The sequence below is a fragment of the Balaenoptera musculus genome, chromosome 3 (genome assembly GCF_009873245.2).
Source record: "Balaenoptera musculus isolate JJ_BM4_2016_0621 chromosome 3, mBalMus1.pri.v3, whole genome shotgun sequence".
In the NCBI taxonomy this organism is placed as follows: Eukaryota; Metazoa; Chordata; class Mammalia; order Artiodactyla; family Balaenopteridae; genus Balaenoptera; species Balaenoptera musculus.
In genome coordinates this window covers 117639998-117657748 of record NC_045787.1, presented here as the reverse complement: position 1 = coordinate 117657748, position 17751 = coordinate 117639998, and the positions used below count along the sequence as shown (strand labels likewise).

The 17751-nt window shown below is 41.7% G+C and overlaps 1 protein-coding gene across 8 annotated transcripts in view; it reads right to left on the bottom strand.

Annotated features, from left to right (window-relative positions):
• The window catches only part of RNF14 (ring finger protein 14), a 40705-nt gene that overhangs the window by 8358 nt on the left and 14596 nt on the right, over positions 1–17751 (bottom strand). The window contains exons 1-7 of one of the 8 annotated variants that reach the window (XM_036845713.1): positions 12675–12809; positions 10607–10699; positions 8067–8240; positions 6588–6757; positions 5379–5530; positions 2107–2634; positions 944–1172 (exon numbers count right to left, since the gene is read on the bottom strand). In XM_036845713.1, the coding sequence (XP_036701608.1) occupies positions 944–1172; positions 2107–2634; positions 5379–5530; positions 6588–6741 (1063 nt within the window). In that variant the 5' untranslated portion in view covers positions 6742–6757; positions 8067–8240; positions 10607–10699; positions 12675–12809. Of the gene's footprint in view, positions 1–943; positions 1173–2106; positions 2635–5378; positions 5531–6587; positions 6770–8066; positions 8241–10606; positions 10756–12674; positions 12810–17751 lie in introns of those variants that run through there. The other 7 variants (XM_036845715.1, XM_036845712.1, XM_036845716.1 and 4 more) reach the window with 7 other exon arrangements.

Sequence of the window (17751 nt, the reverse complement as noted above, 5' to 3'; positions counted from 1 at the left end):
TTTACTAGATTTGACTGCCATAAAATTTAGTCAGTGAATAGCGATAGCAAAAATGTTATTAAACTTTCAAACACTGACTCTCAATTTCTGTATTTACCTTGTCACAGACCAGTATAACAACTATAACAACTTTAAGTAGCACTACAATAGGTCATTTCAAACTTACAATAACCTTATGAAGTAGCTATTATCATCAGCCCTTTTAGTGTGAGAAACACTAAGTCACCAAAGTCTAGTCAAATTGATGTTCAGGGCCTGATTCCTCAAACCTTAATCTAGATCAGAAATGGCTAACAGGTTTTACCTCCTGTGACTACCTCAATAGAGGGTGGCCTTCTGAAGCACTGTGTTGAGGAAGATTCTGAGGCCTCCCTGGGCTCATTGAGAAAGCACTTGATGACTGATCAAACATGTGTACCGTGGAAACAAGAGTGATAGCTTAGATGCTCTGCATGTGCCGACCAGGATCTACATTATTGCATATTCATAGACAGAAATTACTCTGTCATTCCTTCCCTGGAATGCTCCCCCAGATATCTGCGTGGCTTGTTTCCTTACTTCCTTCAAGTCTTTACTCAAACCACTTTGCCAGCGAGGCCTCCCCCGGTTTTTCTAAATAAAATCCGAAGCCCCTTCCCCTTCAGAACACTTCATAGCCTGTCCCTGCTTTATTTCTTTTTCCCTCTTCAGCATTTACCACCATCGAATATTCTTATTTATTTTGTTTGCCTATCTCCCCCATTAGAATGTAAGTTCCATGAGGGCATTTGGTCAGTGCTATATCCCCAGAACCTAGGACAGTAACTGACTCAAAAATATCTGTTGAACAAACACAGAAGAACACAATTCTTCCAACCTTAAGAATTGAAGTGATGTCTCTTTTTATTTGTGGGGGGGTGCGGGTAGAGCACTGGGATACTGAGTTCACACAGTTACAACCTACCTGCAGTCACCTTACATGGAGAAACCCCATGGTAGGTCAATCTGCATAAAGTACAGAAGGCAAAATTGCAGCTGGAACAGATGCCCATTGTGCAGCCAGGCTCCTGCATCACAGGCAGCTGGCAGGATGGGCGGGGGCAGTACACCACATCTGCCATCAGGTCCAAGGTAGACTGGAGGAGAAGGCGGTCATAACGGGCAAATAACTCTGCTTCCACTAGCTCTTTGACCTGGAGGGAAATATAAAACATCATAGGTTTGATGATTTCCCAACCAGTTCTGATCCTGAGTAGATCCTTAGGAAGCTAGTGTAAACCAGAGGCACATAAACTAAAACTCTATCTCCCTTCAAAATCAAACCAAGTATGGGAGGTCTACATCTTAACTGAGATGGTGGTTACATGGGTCTACACATTTGTCAAAACTAAGCAGACGGTACACTTTAAATGAGTACATTTATGCCTTAATGGAGTTGACTGAAAAAAAAGGAAACCAAGCAGGCTGTCTTTAAAGTCTGTAAAACATTTGGTTAACTATTCTAAGAGATAACCCCTCCAGATCCCAACCTCACATAGAGACAGGGTAGTAGTTCCCCCACCTATCAGATATACAGAGTAAATCACCAGAATTACTTTACTTTTTTAACGCTCATCCCTGCGGAGGACCACTCATTCCAAAGCCAGCAAAGGAAGCATTTACATTTGCTTAAACTAAGATCATGGCATTCTTGATGGATACAATGAAACAACTTGTGGGCTGGCTCCCAGGCCTCAGACTGCCCTGATGAGCCCTATCAAGAAGTCCCAGGGTCGCAGCTGTGGGCACCTGTGGTTCACCCCCTGGCACAGGAGGTGGGAGGAGGCTGAGCATCACCAGGATGTGTGTCATCCTTTCTCACTGTCAAGATACACGTGGGGCATTTTGCTCAAGTCACAAGTTATTTCAGCAGGTGACCCTTAGAGAAAGCAGTTGGTACCATCACAGAAATCTTTTCTGGGACAACAATTAAATCATGTTGTTTTTTTTTTTAAGTTTATGAATGGATTGCACAACAATGTAAAAATAAAGTTCATCCTAATAAAAAAAAAAAAGAAGTTCCTGAGAAAATGTCTCCCTTTGTGAGAGAGAATTAGGGGGCAGCTGTCAGCAGAGTAAAAGAGTTACCTGACCAGGAGTGGCCACTGAAGGGCACTTGGGTTCTGGGCAGTTGAGGCACTGAACTTGGCCATCTCTGATCTGGATTTCAAAGTAGTCCTTGAGACAGGCTTTGCAGTACACATGCCTGCACTCCAAGAAGTACATGCAATCACTACCCAGCTTCTCACAGAAGCAGATATTGCACAGGAACAATTTACTATTAAAGCATTTTATCTGCTGAGCCTGATCGAAGTCCAAGATTTCCTGGATCAGACTGGACAACGATTCCACATCCTGCACGGCTCTCTCGTCCACAACTTCCTCTTGGTCTACATCAGATCCAGCAGCTCCTCCAAAATCTAGCTCTGTGTTGGAGGATGCTTGAACCATCCTCCTCTGAACTTTTTTCTGAGAACCCATCTTGAGTTCAAAAGGAGAGACAATATTCAGGTACGCTAAGGTCTCTTCTTTAAGAAACTGCATCCAGGCAAACAGGACCACGCTGCCACGGTGTTCTTCCCACAGGTTGTCTAAGTGCTTGCACAGAGCAGACAGCTAGGGGAAAACACATGAGGATGCTGGTGAGTTTGGAAAGATGACGATGCTGTCAACTCCTGATTTCCCTTGAAATCTTTTTAAGTCAGGCCTTTCTACTTCCTAACATGATTTTTCACTTCTGTGATAAACTGTGCTGCACAACAGCATCAGTGTTCTTATCAAAGCACTTCTTAAACTATTCAGCAACACGAGCCACAGTGGAACACAAGGTCAGAAGCTAAAAGAAGTATCATTAAGACAAGAGAAACATCAAGACTCTACCAGATGTAGAACTAGGTTTACATACGAGCCACTGCAATGGAGGACTTTTTCTGTTCTTTATTTTTTTTCACGTTAGTATTGCTACCTCATGCAGAAGAGATCTAGTTCTAAAATGAACTATTTCTATTCCTTGGAGTCCTAGCCCTGTAGGTACCCTACAATAATGATTAGGAAAAGAACAGTTTAAAAATACCATCCGAACCTTAAAATTAATTCTTTCAGTCGTATCAAGAAGCCACCTCGTGCGAAAGAATCACTAACAGAATCTAACCTCAGAGTCCTTGGTATTCAGATTTACAAGCTGATTTTAACTAAGCAATCTGGGCTTACACCAGATCCTGGCTAATAGAGGGAGGCAGGCTGATATTGAACCCAGACATGATTATAAGCCCTTAACATGGTTTGGCTGCCATAGGCAAAGCTCACATTTCCTAACCTAAGCAACCAAAGTTTAAACTACTTTGACATTTCCTCCTTAAAACTGGTCTGTTCAATTTGAAAGGCAAATGTAAGAAGATTTTCCATTAGAAATGTAAAATATTTTTAAGTAGAGCTCAGGAATCATAAGCAGCTTTTCTTTTTAAGGTAAACATCAAAAAATAAGCCTTCCAGATGTAAATAAATTTTGTAAATTTGAATACCAACCGAAAAAGGACCACATTCTCTCTTCCTTACGCTGCGTAGTGCTATTCACTAAACCCTATACAGGCACAAAATTAAACACTTACTGACTACTTCAAGATTGGACAACTAATGCTTTTATACATTTGCATGAATATGCTTATATGATCAACCAGAAACCTGATGAAATCTTTAAAATGTAATAAATACTAAAAGGGAAGCCTTGTTCGTGAGTATTGTTTGAGCTACCAAGTCCAGTGAAGAAGCCATTCTCCTCCATCCTCTTTTCTTCTCTAGTCCCTTCTCAAGAGGCATCTGGGATGTACATAAAAGTGAGGAATAAGGGAGGTAGAAAGAGAAGCGCATGCGAGAGATTGTGTATATATATTGGAAGAGGAATAATGGAAAATACTAGAAAACTAAACCCACTTCTACCTACCAACCAATTTCAGTGAGGTACAGGTCCATGAATCAACTTCACTATCAACAGGTGAAATTCATAATGCCAAGGAATCAGGGCCCAGTAACAAACAAGAATCGAAGGAAGAAGGAACATAGAACAATTAAAATGTCAATTATATGGACAAAAATTTATTTGATAGAAGAACCCTACTGTAATTTTAGCTGTGTAACATAAAATAATGAATAACCCTCTTCTCCCCACACCCTAAAAGCCAGCATTAAGTAGATGCTATTTGGCTGGAATCTGAAACTGTATATGTGCAAACATGCATGGACATAAAGTATCAAGAGCTCTCTGGAGAAATGGGACTATAAATATCTAGATAATTCAGTCAACTCTCAGTGATCTAAATGTGAAACATCTTTGATATTCTTGGGCAAATCATCCACTGCCTTGCATGTGTTGCCTCTGACACAGATATTAAAATGTAAGGTAAAATTCCTTTTTATTCTATATGTATTATTCTTTTTTAAAGTTTAATTTTGTTTTTAAACTGTAAGTTCAGTTTTACAAAAGCACTCTCATCTAAAGATTAGACTGGTGATGAGCACGGGTGGGAATGAAAATTACACGATCAAAAAGGAAAAACTGACAGCTGTTCCTTGAGGTCAAGTAACTCTGACAGCTTTTGTCTTAATACATCAGCCTATCAATCTTCATCATGACTTCTAGAAAAATAACTGCTACTGATCCATTATCTATCCCAGAATACATTATACTAGCTTCAAGCCATATTTATGTCTCAATCAAGAGTTGAGGTTGTTACTAGAAAAAGATATATAACCCAGAGGAAATGAAGATCATAATATAAGATCTCAAGCCTTAATGAGATATCTACAGGAATCATACACATTTCTATTTGTGTGCATTCACACCTATGTGAGAGTAGTCAACAACTCTGTTATTAACATACAGACTTTTAAAAATAAAAGCACTCTTATGTTTTCTTAGGAAATATTTATTATAACTACATTAGCTCAATTTTAGTCCTCCTAATTACAATTAAATCTTTCATTTAAGGAATGGATAAGAAACTAAAAAAAATAAAAAGCAATACCAACATCTAAGGAAAACGGGAGGACCTTATAGTATCCATTACAATACAGGTTAAATAGGAAAATAGCAAGACAAAGAGAGAAACAATATACTTGATTAAAAATTACTCCTACTGCAATTCAAAATGATTAATTGTTCTAATTACGCCATTCTTTTCTAAAACACCAAACATTTTCAATTTATTAACATTACAATTCATGAAGGCAAGGGAAAAAAAATTACAAAATCAAACCCATTTGTTCTTCATGCACTGAATTCAAGATCATCAAGGTAGTGTTCAATTAAAGATGATTTTTAAGTTTCTAAAAATGGATAGGAGAAATTAAGTTTCGGGTCTAACCTGAGTTGGTGACAGCCATTTGCCACTAAGTGTGAATGAAGGTGGGGCGGAGGATGGATAATCTGGTGGCAGTTCAAAGTTCAGCACAAGTGGAGGCAGAAAGCAAATGGTGTATTCAAAGCCACTATTCTGGAGACACTCATTTGAATTGCCTGAACCAAAAACAAAGATTAGAAAGGATCAGTTGGTCAACACTTGAGTGTCCGTTACTGTTGAGCAGTGCTCAAGAAAAACGTAATGCTTTAGCTGAGGGGATAAAAACCCTCCCCCAAAGCACCTTCTATTCCCTAATGTACTTCGTAGCTGCCACCTTAAAAAAAAAAAATCTTGTAAGCCCTTAAAAAAATCTACTAAGCATCATGAAATTTAAAATGAAGATACACAACTTATTCTTGTATACACTTTTGAGTATAATTCCTAACACTAATGACAAGTAATACACAATGTTTTCTTTTGTTGTTGTTTTATAGTAGATGATTAAAGACACAATCTAGAGAAAAGGACGTTTATTTCTATCAAAGAGCCATGACCTACTTAGACCAGCATGTGCCAACTACCCATGAATCATAGTTGGGAGAATTTGTGCCAATACAAGGATCTCTTGAGGGCAAGATACAACACACAACACTCTCACAATCAAAGTTTCATTTTCAGTTATCACACTTACTTTGTTTACTCAAAGCCTTTATAGTAGAAACATTTTGAGAAAGTGTTCACAGATGACATCTGGTACATTAGTATCAAAAGTACCAGTTTTCAACTTTTTTCTAAAGCAGAAGGTCACAGAGTAGCAGCAAGTGTCATGTGTTTATGGTGGTTGAAAAGATTCTGGAAACCAAATAGTATTAACAACCGCCATGGTACTTTAAATCTTTCCAAGTGTTTTCACATACATTATTTCATTTTCTCTTTTATTATCCCTATTTAACAGCCAATGACTCATGGCTAATGAACTGCTAGTTAGACGATTAGAATGCATGAAATATGCAGGATAATATCCTAATTCAGTGATCAAAAACGCAGAATCAAATTGAAAATTGTTCACCCCCAGCTCAATTTTCAATTAAAAGAGAAACAGGCATTAAATCTGTAATACTACCATATATCACTAATGCCTATAAACACAAGATGATAAATAATTTAGGGTACACTAAGAAACTGAGAATAACCTTTATTTAGAAAAATCTGTTTAAGAGAATATTAACTAACCGCTCACAAATATCTTGAAGTTTTGTGGTAAGTCCAAATAGATCCTGGTTTCTCCACCTTGGACAGACTCTGCTTTTCTAAATTCATCTCCATCATAAATACTCGCCAGGGCCAGCAATTCATCCTCCTGAGCTTCTCGGTCTTCTGACGACATCTAATTTTCTGAGGAGCTGAAGACAATCATTCAAGTCAGTTAAGAACAGAAAAGGCACAGAGTTTGGAAAAGTCTAGTGGCACTGTCCACGCCCCCCCCAACACCCCCCAAAAAGAAAGTTCCTCAAAAACAACTGCAAAGAATTAATCAATATTCTCACTTTTCTGTCAAACTAAAAATGACAGGCATATCTAATATTCCAGTAGCTCTGCAACAGTAACAGCCTTTTCCAAAAAGGACAGTTGTGGTTCTTTTAATTGCTGACTTTATCAGTTAGGTATGATTTAAGAAAAAAAGCACAATCAAAAAAATCACAAGTTAGTTTGACTTGCCCACTGAACTTAGGAAAATGCCTTGCTCATAAAAGTAGTCAAAGTATACTTGATATGCTTCTTAAAAATAAATGAACTTTTTAAATCCACAGCAATCTCTAGGACAGGTTTTCTCAATCTCAGCACTACTGACATTTTGGAACAAACAATTGTTGTGGGAGGTTATCCTGTGCATTAGAGGATGTGTATCAGCATCCCTGGCTTCAACCTACTAGATACCAATCGCATCCCTTTTCCTCAAGAGCTGTGACAGTCACAAAATATCGCCAGACACAGCCAAATATCCCCCCCTTGCATGGGGGAGGCGGAAGAAAATTGCTCCCAGTTGAGACCACCCTACTCTAGAGAATGTTACAGGGACAGGTACTATGTAAGACAGATAACTGAGGAAGTAGCAAAATAACATTAAATTTTTGAAACAATGATGAATTTCGTCAAATCAATTTTAACATTTATCATTTTTTAAGGTAACACCAACAGTGAAAATATGCTACAATTAAACTGTACAATGCTTTTTTTTTCTTTCATTTTCTTCAAGCCTGTTGGGAACCCGCAACAGTTTGTGTGTAACAGACGTTACAGTGGGGAGAAGCCAGGGCCCAGACAATGCTTTTTAATCGCAGCAACTGAAAGATACACCACACCATCAGATAATTTAAATGTGCAAAAAATATGTAGTGAGAATCTATGAGAATTACTTTAATAAAACAACCACCAAAAATTACCATTCTATCAATTAAAATATTGGACTATAACTGCATTTGCAAATATGCTCCCTCTTGGCTGAAATATTTTTCTAAATTGAAATGCACAGAATTGAAAAGTTAGGACATGGTTTTTCACATTATACAAGGTGACACTACAAAACTTAGACAAGTTCATTTAAAATGATTCCATTTTCAAAAAGTACGTTTTTCCAGCAGATGATAACGGTTCTGCTTAAGCTGTGTCCCTAAGACACAGTGACATATTCTATTCGAGGTCAGTTAGTACCTGTTAATAACAACCAGAAGAAAAGGATATTAGCACTGCAGTCCGTATTTCAGCTCAGTTTGGAACTCATGCAAATCTCATTTATTCTCCAGATGATGGAGATGAGACTGCTGAAGCTGGATAAGAGGCCAAGATGTGGAACTCATACTAGGTATACTACAGAAATCCTGCCAACTGCAGAAAAAAAATACAAAAGATGGTGTTAGGACCCTCTTCAAATTTAAATTCTGAATTTCCATTACCATCACTTAAATCAAACACATCCTAACACACAGTCAATCCTAATCTACAGCTGCATATTACTCTCCTAGGTCAGCCTAACTGAGGCACGTGGTTGAACGGACATTTGCATGTCCCCAGTAATAAGAGCGCCCTTCTTATCTGACTGCCTTCAGCCCCAGGAGGAGCTGAGGAGAAACACCGAGGTCATACGAGAGGACAGTACAGCATGCTCCCATAACAAACGACTTCCTGCGCTTTTCTTGATTTTGTTTTTCCTTTCCTCTTCTGCTTCCTCTATTCCTTCACTTCCTATCCCCCTCCAGTTTGTCCTCTTGCCTGCTAATGAATTAATCCTGCCAGGGACACTCAACATTAGGTTAATTTAAGCAAGACAGCAGGATATTTAAAAACAAAACAATAACAGCGCACACGCACACACACACATACACACTTTTAAGTCCTATTCTAAATGCTTTACCAGGCTTCTTAACTGGGAATGAAGGAGAAGGGGAGAGTGGTCCATAGATAGGTTTTAGAGAATCCTATGAACATCCTAATATAATATGCAAAAAATATGATATAAAACCATAATTTTAAAACCAGATTCTCAGATGTGTGACTCCCAAATAAGCTAAGAATGAAATTCAGGATTAATTTACATTTACTGAGTAGTATTACTATGTACTATACTGTCTTTTCAGATTACTTAATTGTAAACAATTTTACCAGGTGTAGTACATGGTGATAATGTAATTAAGCTTTTTGTTTCTTCCTGTTCAAACATTATAAATGGGGTGAGATGAATTTATAGTTTCTGGTTTTAGATTAGTGTTCTCTACCTTGTCTGCATGGTAGAATCACCTGAGAAGCTACTTTTAAAATCCCAATACCCAGGCTATACCCCAGAGCAATTCAATCAGGCATCAGTAGCTATCCAAGCTCTCCACGTGATTCTAATGAGCAACCAGGATTAAGCTCTACTCCAAGCTGTTTCCCATTGGCAGCTCCTCATGACCTACCCCACCAGACCCCAGCTTCTGAAGCTGCCACTGGGTCCCAGTCCCTTAATTCAGATCGCTGACCTAGATTTTCTTCTGATTCTATCCATTCAGCTTTCAAGACCCATGTCCAAAGCCCCTAATCCACGTAAAAATTTCCCATTAGATATCATGTCTTTCTTTAAAAATCCAGCAAACTTTTCTATTGTAACTTTCCTATAACATTGTCACAATCCACCTTGCGTTACAGTTCTTCCTCTTAACTTGCACTTCCTCTCCTACCAGACCGCATTAGCTCCTTAAGGGTGAGGATCAAGTCTTTTGCATCTGTGTATATTGTTCTCAGCATCTAGCAGTGCCTTACATTAGACACTGGAAAAAGTGAGAACTGAATTGGGGTGAGATGCAGTGTGCTCTAATGGGGGACTAGAATCAAGGTTCAGTGACAGCGTTGCCACATCCCACTAGGAGCAGGTTGGGTCGGTCGTCACAATAACAGTAAGAACAGTCACTTAGGGAGCTCTTACCGTGTGTCAGGCGTTGTGCTAAGTCCTTTAAATGCATTAGCTCGTTACATTCCCACAGCCCCATGGAGCAAGTCCTGGCCCTACCTCCATTATACAGAGAAAAATGACATTTTAAGTCCTTGCTGGCCCAAAGTAACACAGCTAATACATAACTAAACCTGGATTCAGACCACCCTGTTTCTTCAGCTGTAACACGGGAACGAGAATAAACCCCGGTGCCAGGACACAAGAGAGAATTCAAATTTAATATTACTTTTGGCAAACCGGAAACCGCTACACCAGTGAGGGAAGGCCCCTCCTCCGCCGGGTTTCCCTTGGGCCTGGGAAAATCCTACTCATACTCCCAGGCCACATCGTGCGGGCTCCAGCCCTGGAGTCTGCCCTGGCTCCGGGGTCAGCACGCCGCTGCCGGTGTCTCCACCGCTCACCGCGGGGTGTGGAGTCCTTGTTTGTGAGACTCACCTACAACTTGGGGGAAGGCCCGAGCCCTGCTACCTGCCCCGGCGCTTGGACACGGCGGGCGCTGCACGGGTGTGGGCCGGCCCGGGGCGTCCCGAAGGAGCAGGGCCTGGACCTTCCCCTTCCTCCTCTAAGCGCCCCGGGGGTCTCAGCCGGGCCGGGCTGTGGGCGCCCCGTCCCGGGTCTGGGGAGCTGAAGCCCGCTGAGCAGTCCCGGCCCGGCAGCCCTTCTCTGCCTCGCGCGCCCGGAGCGCAGTCCCCACCGTACCTTCCGGCTGCCCTGCCGTGCCGGGCCCGACAGTCCCGCCCTCCACCCTAACTCCGGGTCCCCTCACCTCCACTCGCCGGCTCCGCCTGGAGACGCCCGGCTCAACCAGCGTACCGCCTCTTCAGTCTTCGGAGCTGTCAGCTGAGCGGCGCGGATCTGCCTGAGAGGCCCCAGCGTGAGAAGGGCTCTGCGCAGCCGCCTTGACCGCCCCGGCCCCTCGGCCGCCCCCCGCAGGTCAAAGGCGGCGCTGCAGGAGTGACCGCCGTCACCCGTACCGCAGCCTGCACACTTAAGTATGCCTCTGGAGAAGTTGACACAAATGCAGATTCTGGGGCCCCCTACCCAGGGGGGTCCTTTCAGTACTTCCGTGACAGTGTCCGGGAATTAGAATTTTTACCAATCCCTACAGGTGATCATGAGGCAGCGATCTACCGGGGGCAGACATTCCTGTAACAATCCCAGACCTGCTCCCCCAGATAGACTAAGCAAGCCTCTTCCCCCTCCTCGGATCCCGGTCTCAGAAATGCTGCCCATCTTTCTGGCACCTCCACTATGAAGGCATTCACTCATTGTTCATAACAGTAATAACTACCACGTTTATTAAGCATAGGATGCTTCAGGCCCTGTGCTACATGCTTTATGTAAATTTTCTCTTTATCGTCACTATAACCTTATGATTTCGGTACCATCTGTTATTCCCACTTTACGAGTGAGAAAACTGAAACTTAGAGAGGTTCAAGAATTTACCAAAGGGTACACGATTATTAACAGGCTGAGTGGGAGTTAAAATTACATGTCCCCTACCTCATGCCATAAGCAAAAATTAATTCAAAATGGATCAAAGACCTAAATGTAAAAGGTAAAACTAAAAAACTCTTAAAAGAAAATGTTGGAGTAAATCATGAACTTGGATTATGCAATAGGTTCTTAGATATGAAAAAAAGCACAAGAAACGAAAGAAAAAGTAGATAAATTGGGTTCATCAAAATTAAAAACTTATGTGCTTCAAAGGACATTATCAAGAAAGTGAAAAGACAACCCACAGAATAGGAGAACATATCTGAAAATCATATATCTGATAAAGGTTTAATAACCAGAACATATAAAGAACTCCTACAACTCAACAATAGAAAGACGAGTAACTCAATTTAAAAATGGGCAAAGGATCTGAATAGACATTTCTTGAAAGAAGATATACAAGTGGTCAGCAAGCATGTGAAAAATGCTCAATATCATTAGTCATCAGGGAAATCAAAACCCCAATGAGAAGCTACTTCATACTCACTAGGACTGCTATAATAAAAAGAAAAATTAAAAAAAAAAAAAAAACAAGCTCATAGATACAGAGAACCATTTGGTGGTTGCCAGAGGTAGGGGGTGGGCAAATTGGGTGAAGATACAGCTTCCAATTATAAAATAAATAGGTCATTGGGATGTTATGTACACCGTGGTGACTATAGTACATAATACTGTATTGTACACGGTATTTGAAAGTTGCTAAGAGAATAAATCTTAAAAGTTTTCCTCACAAGAAAAAAAATCTGTATGTATGGTGACGGATGTTAACTAGACTTATTGTGGAAATCATTTCTCAATACATACACATATTGAATCATTGTTATATACCTGAAACTAACATAACATTTTATGTAAATTACACCTCAATAACAATTTTAAAAAAGAAGACAGATAATAACAAGTGTTGGTGGGAATGTGGAGAAATTGGAACCCTCATATATTGCTTTTGGGAATGTAAAATGGTGTAGCCACTCTGGAAAACAGAGGGTCTGCATTTTCATTTTGTGCTGGGCTTCACAAATTACGATGCTGGTCCTGCACCCAGGAGAGAAGAAAAGCCAAGTGGGAAAAAAAATCGGGCACTGGAGGGGCTTACCTGACTGCCACAGAAGGGAAATTTTTGAAATGCAAATAATCAGCCCTAATTTTCTGTACTGTAAATCTTGACCGTTACAGAACAGAAACCTAACTACCCCTGTAATAGACACCCAAACCAGAAATATACTCCTTAAAAACGTAAAGGAAGGAAGAAGACTCTCTGAAGCCATTCACTAATATCATTGTTCATGTTTAGCCAAAGGAAATAAAATCAAGAGAGAAATGCATGGCAACCCTACCTCAGAGTGCTTGGAGGTGAGACCACGAACACAGACAGAGACCTCCCAGATGCAAAAAGTGAGGGAGCCGAAGAACCAGGTCGGGAAATTCTCACAAAGTCGGAGTAGGAGGTGAATTGTGACACCACATCATGACTTCATGCCAGAGGTCACAGGATGGAGGGAATAGAAGGGAGAATTTCAAAGCAGTGTTAATAAATTGGATGAATGTTTAAAGTGGACTAAGCATTCAGAGTCCAGTTTGGAGGTCAGGATTGGATAAAGAGAGTTTTCTACTTAATTTTCTTTTTAGACTCCATAAAAATAACATTTCTGTATCTTTGATTTTATGTGACTGGCTTTATGTCGTTTGGTTTTAAATTGAGCTATACCCACGTGCCCAGCCCTTCACTGTGCTAAGCATTTTACACGCATTGTCCCATTTAAACACCCTGGACCCCATGACCAAGGTAATTTTATCTCCCCATTTCACAAATCAGGAACTTGAGGTGCTAAAGGGTGAAGTGATTTTACCGGTGTCATTCAGTAGTGACATATAGTATTAGGACCAATTCTGCATCAGTTTGACCCTCTCTTAGAGCCTGTGAAAGAATTAGGGTTTGTTGAAACAGAAATACAGAATAAAATCATTCTGGCTTTAAGAATTAAGAGGGAAGGCCCTAGGAAAGTCAGGATTACAGTTTATGACTTCATGATAGGTAAGAATGAAGATACAAAGAGAGAGAGAAAGAGACCCAACTCCATCCCCCGTCCCCAGGGACACTAGATGATGATGGAGTCTAGGGCTAGGAGAGGATGGGGTGTGTGACCTAGGCCAGAGGTCAAGACCCAGGCCATTGGGTAGAGATGCAGGAGTAAGTCACAAAATATGTCTGGTCTTGTAGGGACCAGCAGGGCTTCCATCAGGACCTGCACTGGTTCCCGTCCATCACTGGCATCCAAATGGTGTCCAGAGACTTTGATGAGCTCATCCCACCTGCCCAGAGGGGACAGCCTCCTTTTCAATGGCCACCAGTCACAAGCACCCCTGAAACAAGCCTTGACGTATAGAGGGGCAGCAGTGTGGAAGCCCTGCCCCACCTCTGGGACAGGACTGGACAGTGGTGAGCCCCACCCCAGTACAGAAGTATCACTGCTGGGCTCCTGTCATTATGTATTTGCTCACTCTGTAGATCTCAAAAAATTTACCATTATCACCTGGGAATCTGAAAAATCGGTGTTTCTTTAAAACGGCGGCTTCATCCTCAAAAAAAAATTGAGAGCTACTACACTAAAAGCAATTATAAATAATTAACAACTAGAGCGCTACTCAAGTCCCATGCCCCACTCTAAATGTTCTGTATTGACTAACCTAAACCTGACAGTAACCCTGTAACATATTACCATCATCGTCATCCCTATTTTAAGGCTAAAGAGACTGATCACAGAGAAGTTAAGTGGCTTGCCACTGTCACACAGATAGGAAATTACAAAGCCAGGCTTTGAGCCCAGGCAATTGGAGTCCTGAGCCCACATTATTAACCCTAATGCTATGCTTAGATCAAGTTTACACTTTGCTCAAGCAAAGTGCTCAGGTCTGTAAGGAGAAATAGCCAGACTACCTGTGTGGCCAGCTTCCCTGGTCAGCGTAGCTCAAACAATACCTCAGGTCATCCCAGGGTTATATAAAAACAGACTCCTAGAAAGGCTTGCGGTGGCTAACAGTATAAAAATGTTTTCTGTGCTTCTGATGCAAAAGGTAAAATTTGATTTACACTAATAGGCACAGAATGATCATGTTTATACTTGCAACCTGGGACTTTATTAATATTCCCCTGAATAACAGTGGAAAGAGTTTTGTAACCCCAAGGTAACATGGCACTGTAAGAAGGAAAGAGGGGTGAGATTTAGCAGCAGCTGCCATCATAAATCAGTGCATGGCTGTTTCTCTCGGAGCTCCAGGCTCAACTCCTGGCTGTCATAAACTTATAAAGGGCAGCCCCATGAGAATTTATGTAATGATGGCAGGACTCATTTTCCTTCCTGCAAGAATCTTTCTGAAGCAAGGTGAGAATTAGGCTGATTAGATTCTATGTGAAGAAAGAAAACCAAACCAATGGGAAGGGAAAATGTGGGTCAGCTTTAGCTATTTACTACTTCCCTTGCCAAAAAAAACTGACCTTGTAAATGGAGAAGAACATGCTGAATTCCACCAAATAAATGAGTGACTGGATGACCGAATAAATTAATGAATGAGTGTGATCCAGGCTTTCTCTGGGGTGGTTCTTTCAGTGTGAGAACAGTTCCATCCTAGAGTCACCGAGAAATGCTGAATATATAACAAGGCCAATCAACAGAGTCAGCCTCTGAATATTCATGCACAGATGATGCTCCCAGTCAATATGTTTGATTTTTGTGTTTACTGATAGATTTTTAAATTCACTGTGTAAACCAAAATTCTAAAAATAAAAAGAAGAAGAGGAAAAATGAAAACAGAAAAGAACTTGTGGTAAGATCATACATTACTTCTGGATAGGATTGCCAGATAAAAATACTTATACTAAAAATTTTTCATTGTTTATCTGAAATTCAAATTTAACGGGGCACAGTATATTTTTATTTGTTAAATCTGGCAAACGATTTCTGGGCTAATAACCCTATGTAGAAGAGAGGGCTGGAGAGAGTTAGCTGGTGGACATGCCCACACCTGGGAGTCAGAAGGAAGGCAAACCAAAGGAGGAATCAGAGAAGCAGACAGAAGAGCCTGCAGAAATACGGAAGAAGAACCAGCTGTGCACAGAGCTTCTGCTGAGCGTTGACACAAGCACAGGGGAGAGGTGGGGACCAGGAGGACGCTCAGTGAGAAAGGCCTGATGGCTGTAGAGTTCGGCCCTTACAAGGTTGTTGGTGCTTCTAAGAAGTTCTATGTCAGTGGTTCTCAGTGAGGTTGGGGTGGAGAACGGGTGCGTGGCAGAATGACCTACAGTATATCAGAACGGAAATCTACATGCTGGAAGTAGCCCTCTCCCCCTCTGAGGATTGGGGAGAGAGACATAAGTGTAACCCTTATCAACTCAGAATTTATGTGGTCCGTCTGGGGGGCCGTGTTGTGGTTACTAAAGCACAAAATAAATTATAAATCTTTTCTTGCATTTATCTTGAAAACCACGAAGGTGATCCATAGTTTACAACTATCTGTTGGAAAGTCCTTATCTTCAATCTACTTTCTTCACAGCCTCTGCTGTTCTGTAGGGTACCTCCCTCCACAATATCCTCAAGCTTCAGCAATCCCCCACCCCCTCATCTATTTTTCCTTTTATTATGTAGATCAATTAGGCCTCTCTTGCCAGCAAAAAAAGTCCAATCAACTGTCTCAATCCAGTCCCAAATGATCTGAAAGATGAAGCATTTTCAGAGAGGGGGTAATAGAGCTGGCAATTATAAAATTCTCTTTGGCAGGCTGGGAAAGAGAAAAGTATGAATTTTCTTGCCCTGTTCCTGGTATTTTGAAAAGCTTTTCAAGTGATCGTGATACGTGGACGCTTTTGAGAGATACCACTCTTAATCAAGACACAAAGCCTTTTCATTTCTTGAAAAGTCTTATTTCTTGGCAAATTTCTCCCTGCAAAGTGCATTCTTCTCTCTGCTCTTTGCCCAGAAAGAGGTGCCATTGCGTGGGAATGGACATCTGTGGTCTGTCCCAATAGAGATCACAAAGTGCAGGCCAGAACCAGGTGACCCAGAACAGCTACTTGAGTCTCCCAGTCAATGGCCCTGGCTAGACTGCCTTCAATTTCAACAAGGTCTTGCTGAAAAAAAGAGGCAGACCTTAGGTGGTCCAGTCACCTCCCCAACCAGAATGATCCTGAGGATGAAGCTTCCCAGCTTCATCAACACTGCCTTGGTGGGTGGTGATGACTATGGCCAGCGACTGGGCAGATTCACAGGGAGCCCTGGGGGTGAGCAGCCAACCCCGCAGAACATTCATAGGTGGGGCATGACCTTCGCCTTCCTCCAACTGGTCTTCAAGTCCCCCAAGGGTAAGAGTCCCACCCTGCTGGTCTGACCCCTCAAGGTTCCTCAGGACACCAGGGATCCTCTGACCCCCACCCTTCTCACTTCACTCCCCAACCCCTCCCAAACAATGGACCCAAGTGTGAACAACCCCAAGGCTGGTGGTGAACAAGGCCTCCAAGCACCAAGCCCAAGCCTGCCCTCTTTTCAAAAATATTTCAGACTTAGGGAGGCTGTCCTCAGCTATTTCAGACCACCTATTTCAGAGGACTTCTGCTCCTTCAAACCTATTTTCAAAACTCAGGATGATAAAGGCCCTCCAGATAAACTCCAGCTTCACCCCCTGATATGTGGCGGCTAGAGATCAACTGACCCTGTAGCCAGAAAGGAGGAGGAAATATTACTAAAAGGGGACCTCGTTCCCAGAGGTAATAGCCTTTAAAAGGTCTGGTTTGCCGACTTTGGATTCTTAAAGGGTTGTCTTAGCTTCCTGCCCCCAACGTGAGTAAAACAGAGAACGATAAAAAAACCACCTACGAAATCCGAATTCAAAGTTTTTCTTGACCTGTGAGTCCATTTTTTACGTCCACGAATCCCAGTCAAGGCAACACACACACATACACACACCACACACACACACACGCACACACACACACACACACACATTAATGCCCTTTCCAAAATATAAATGTTAACACATGTAAAATCATGAATTCCATAATTCCTCCTGTGGGCGTTGGGTCACATTAGGTTTCCCACTAAGTGAAATGATTGTCACCTGGGTATAGCTCCTTCCATTGTGTTGTACGCAGCACAGGAACACGGGTCTGGAGCTGTGGACATTTGTGAACTCCAGCCACCCACCTCCCTGCCTCTGTGGCTTTCCTGCCTTTGGCCACCAGATGGCATTCTGGAAACGTTCTCAGCACCAGAGTTTCCTGCACTAAAGCTCCCCTGCATTACTCCCAGCTGGCCTTCTTCCTTCCCTCTTCTCTGTTCCCTTTCAATCCATGTCCCAGAGTACAGTTGAAGGGGCTTTGTGGAGGGCAAATGTGCGTGATCTTGGGCAAGTTACCCAACCCTC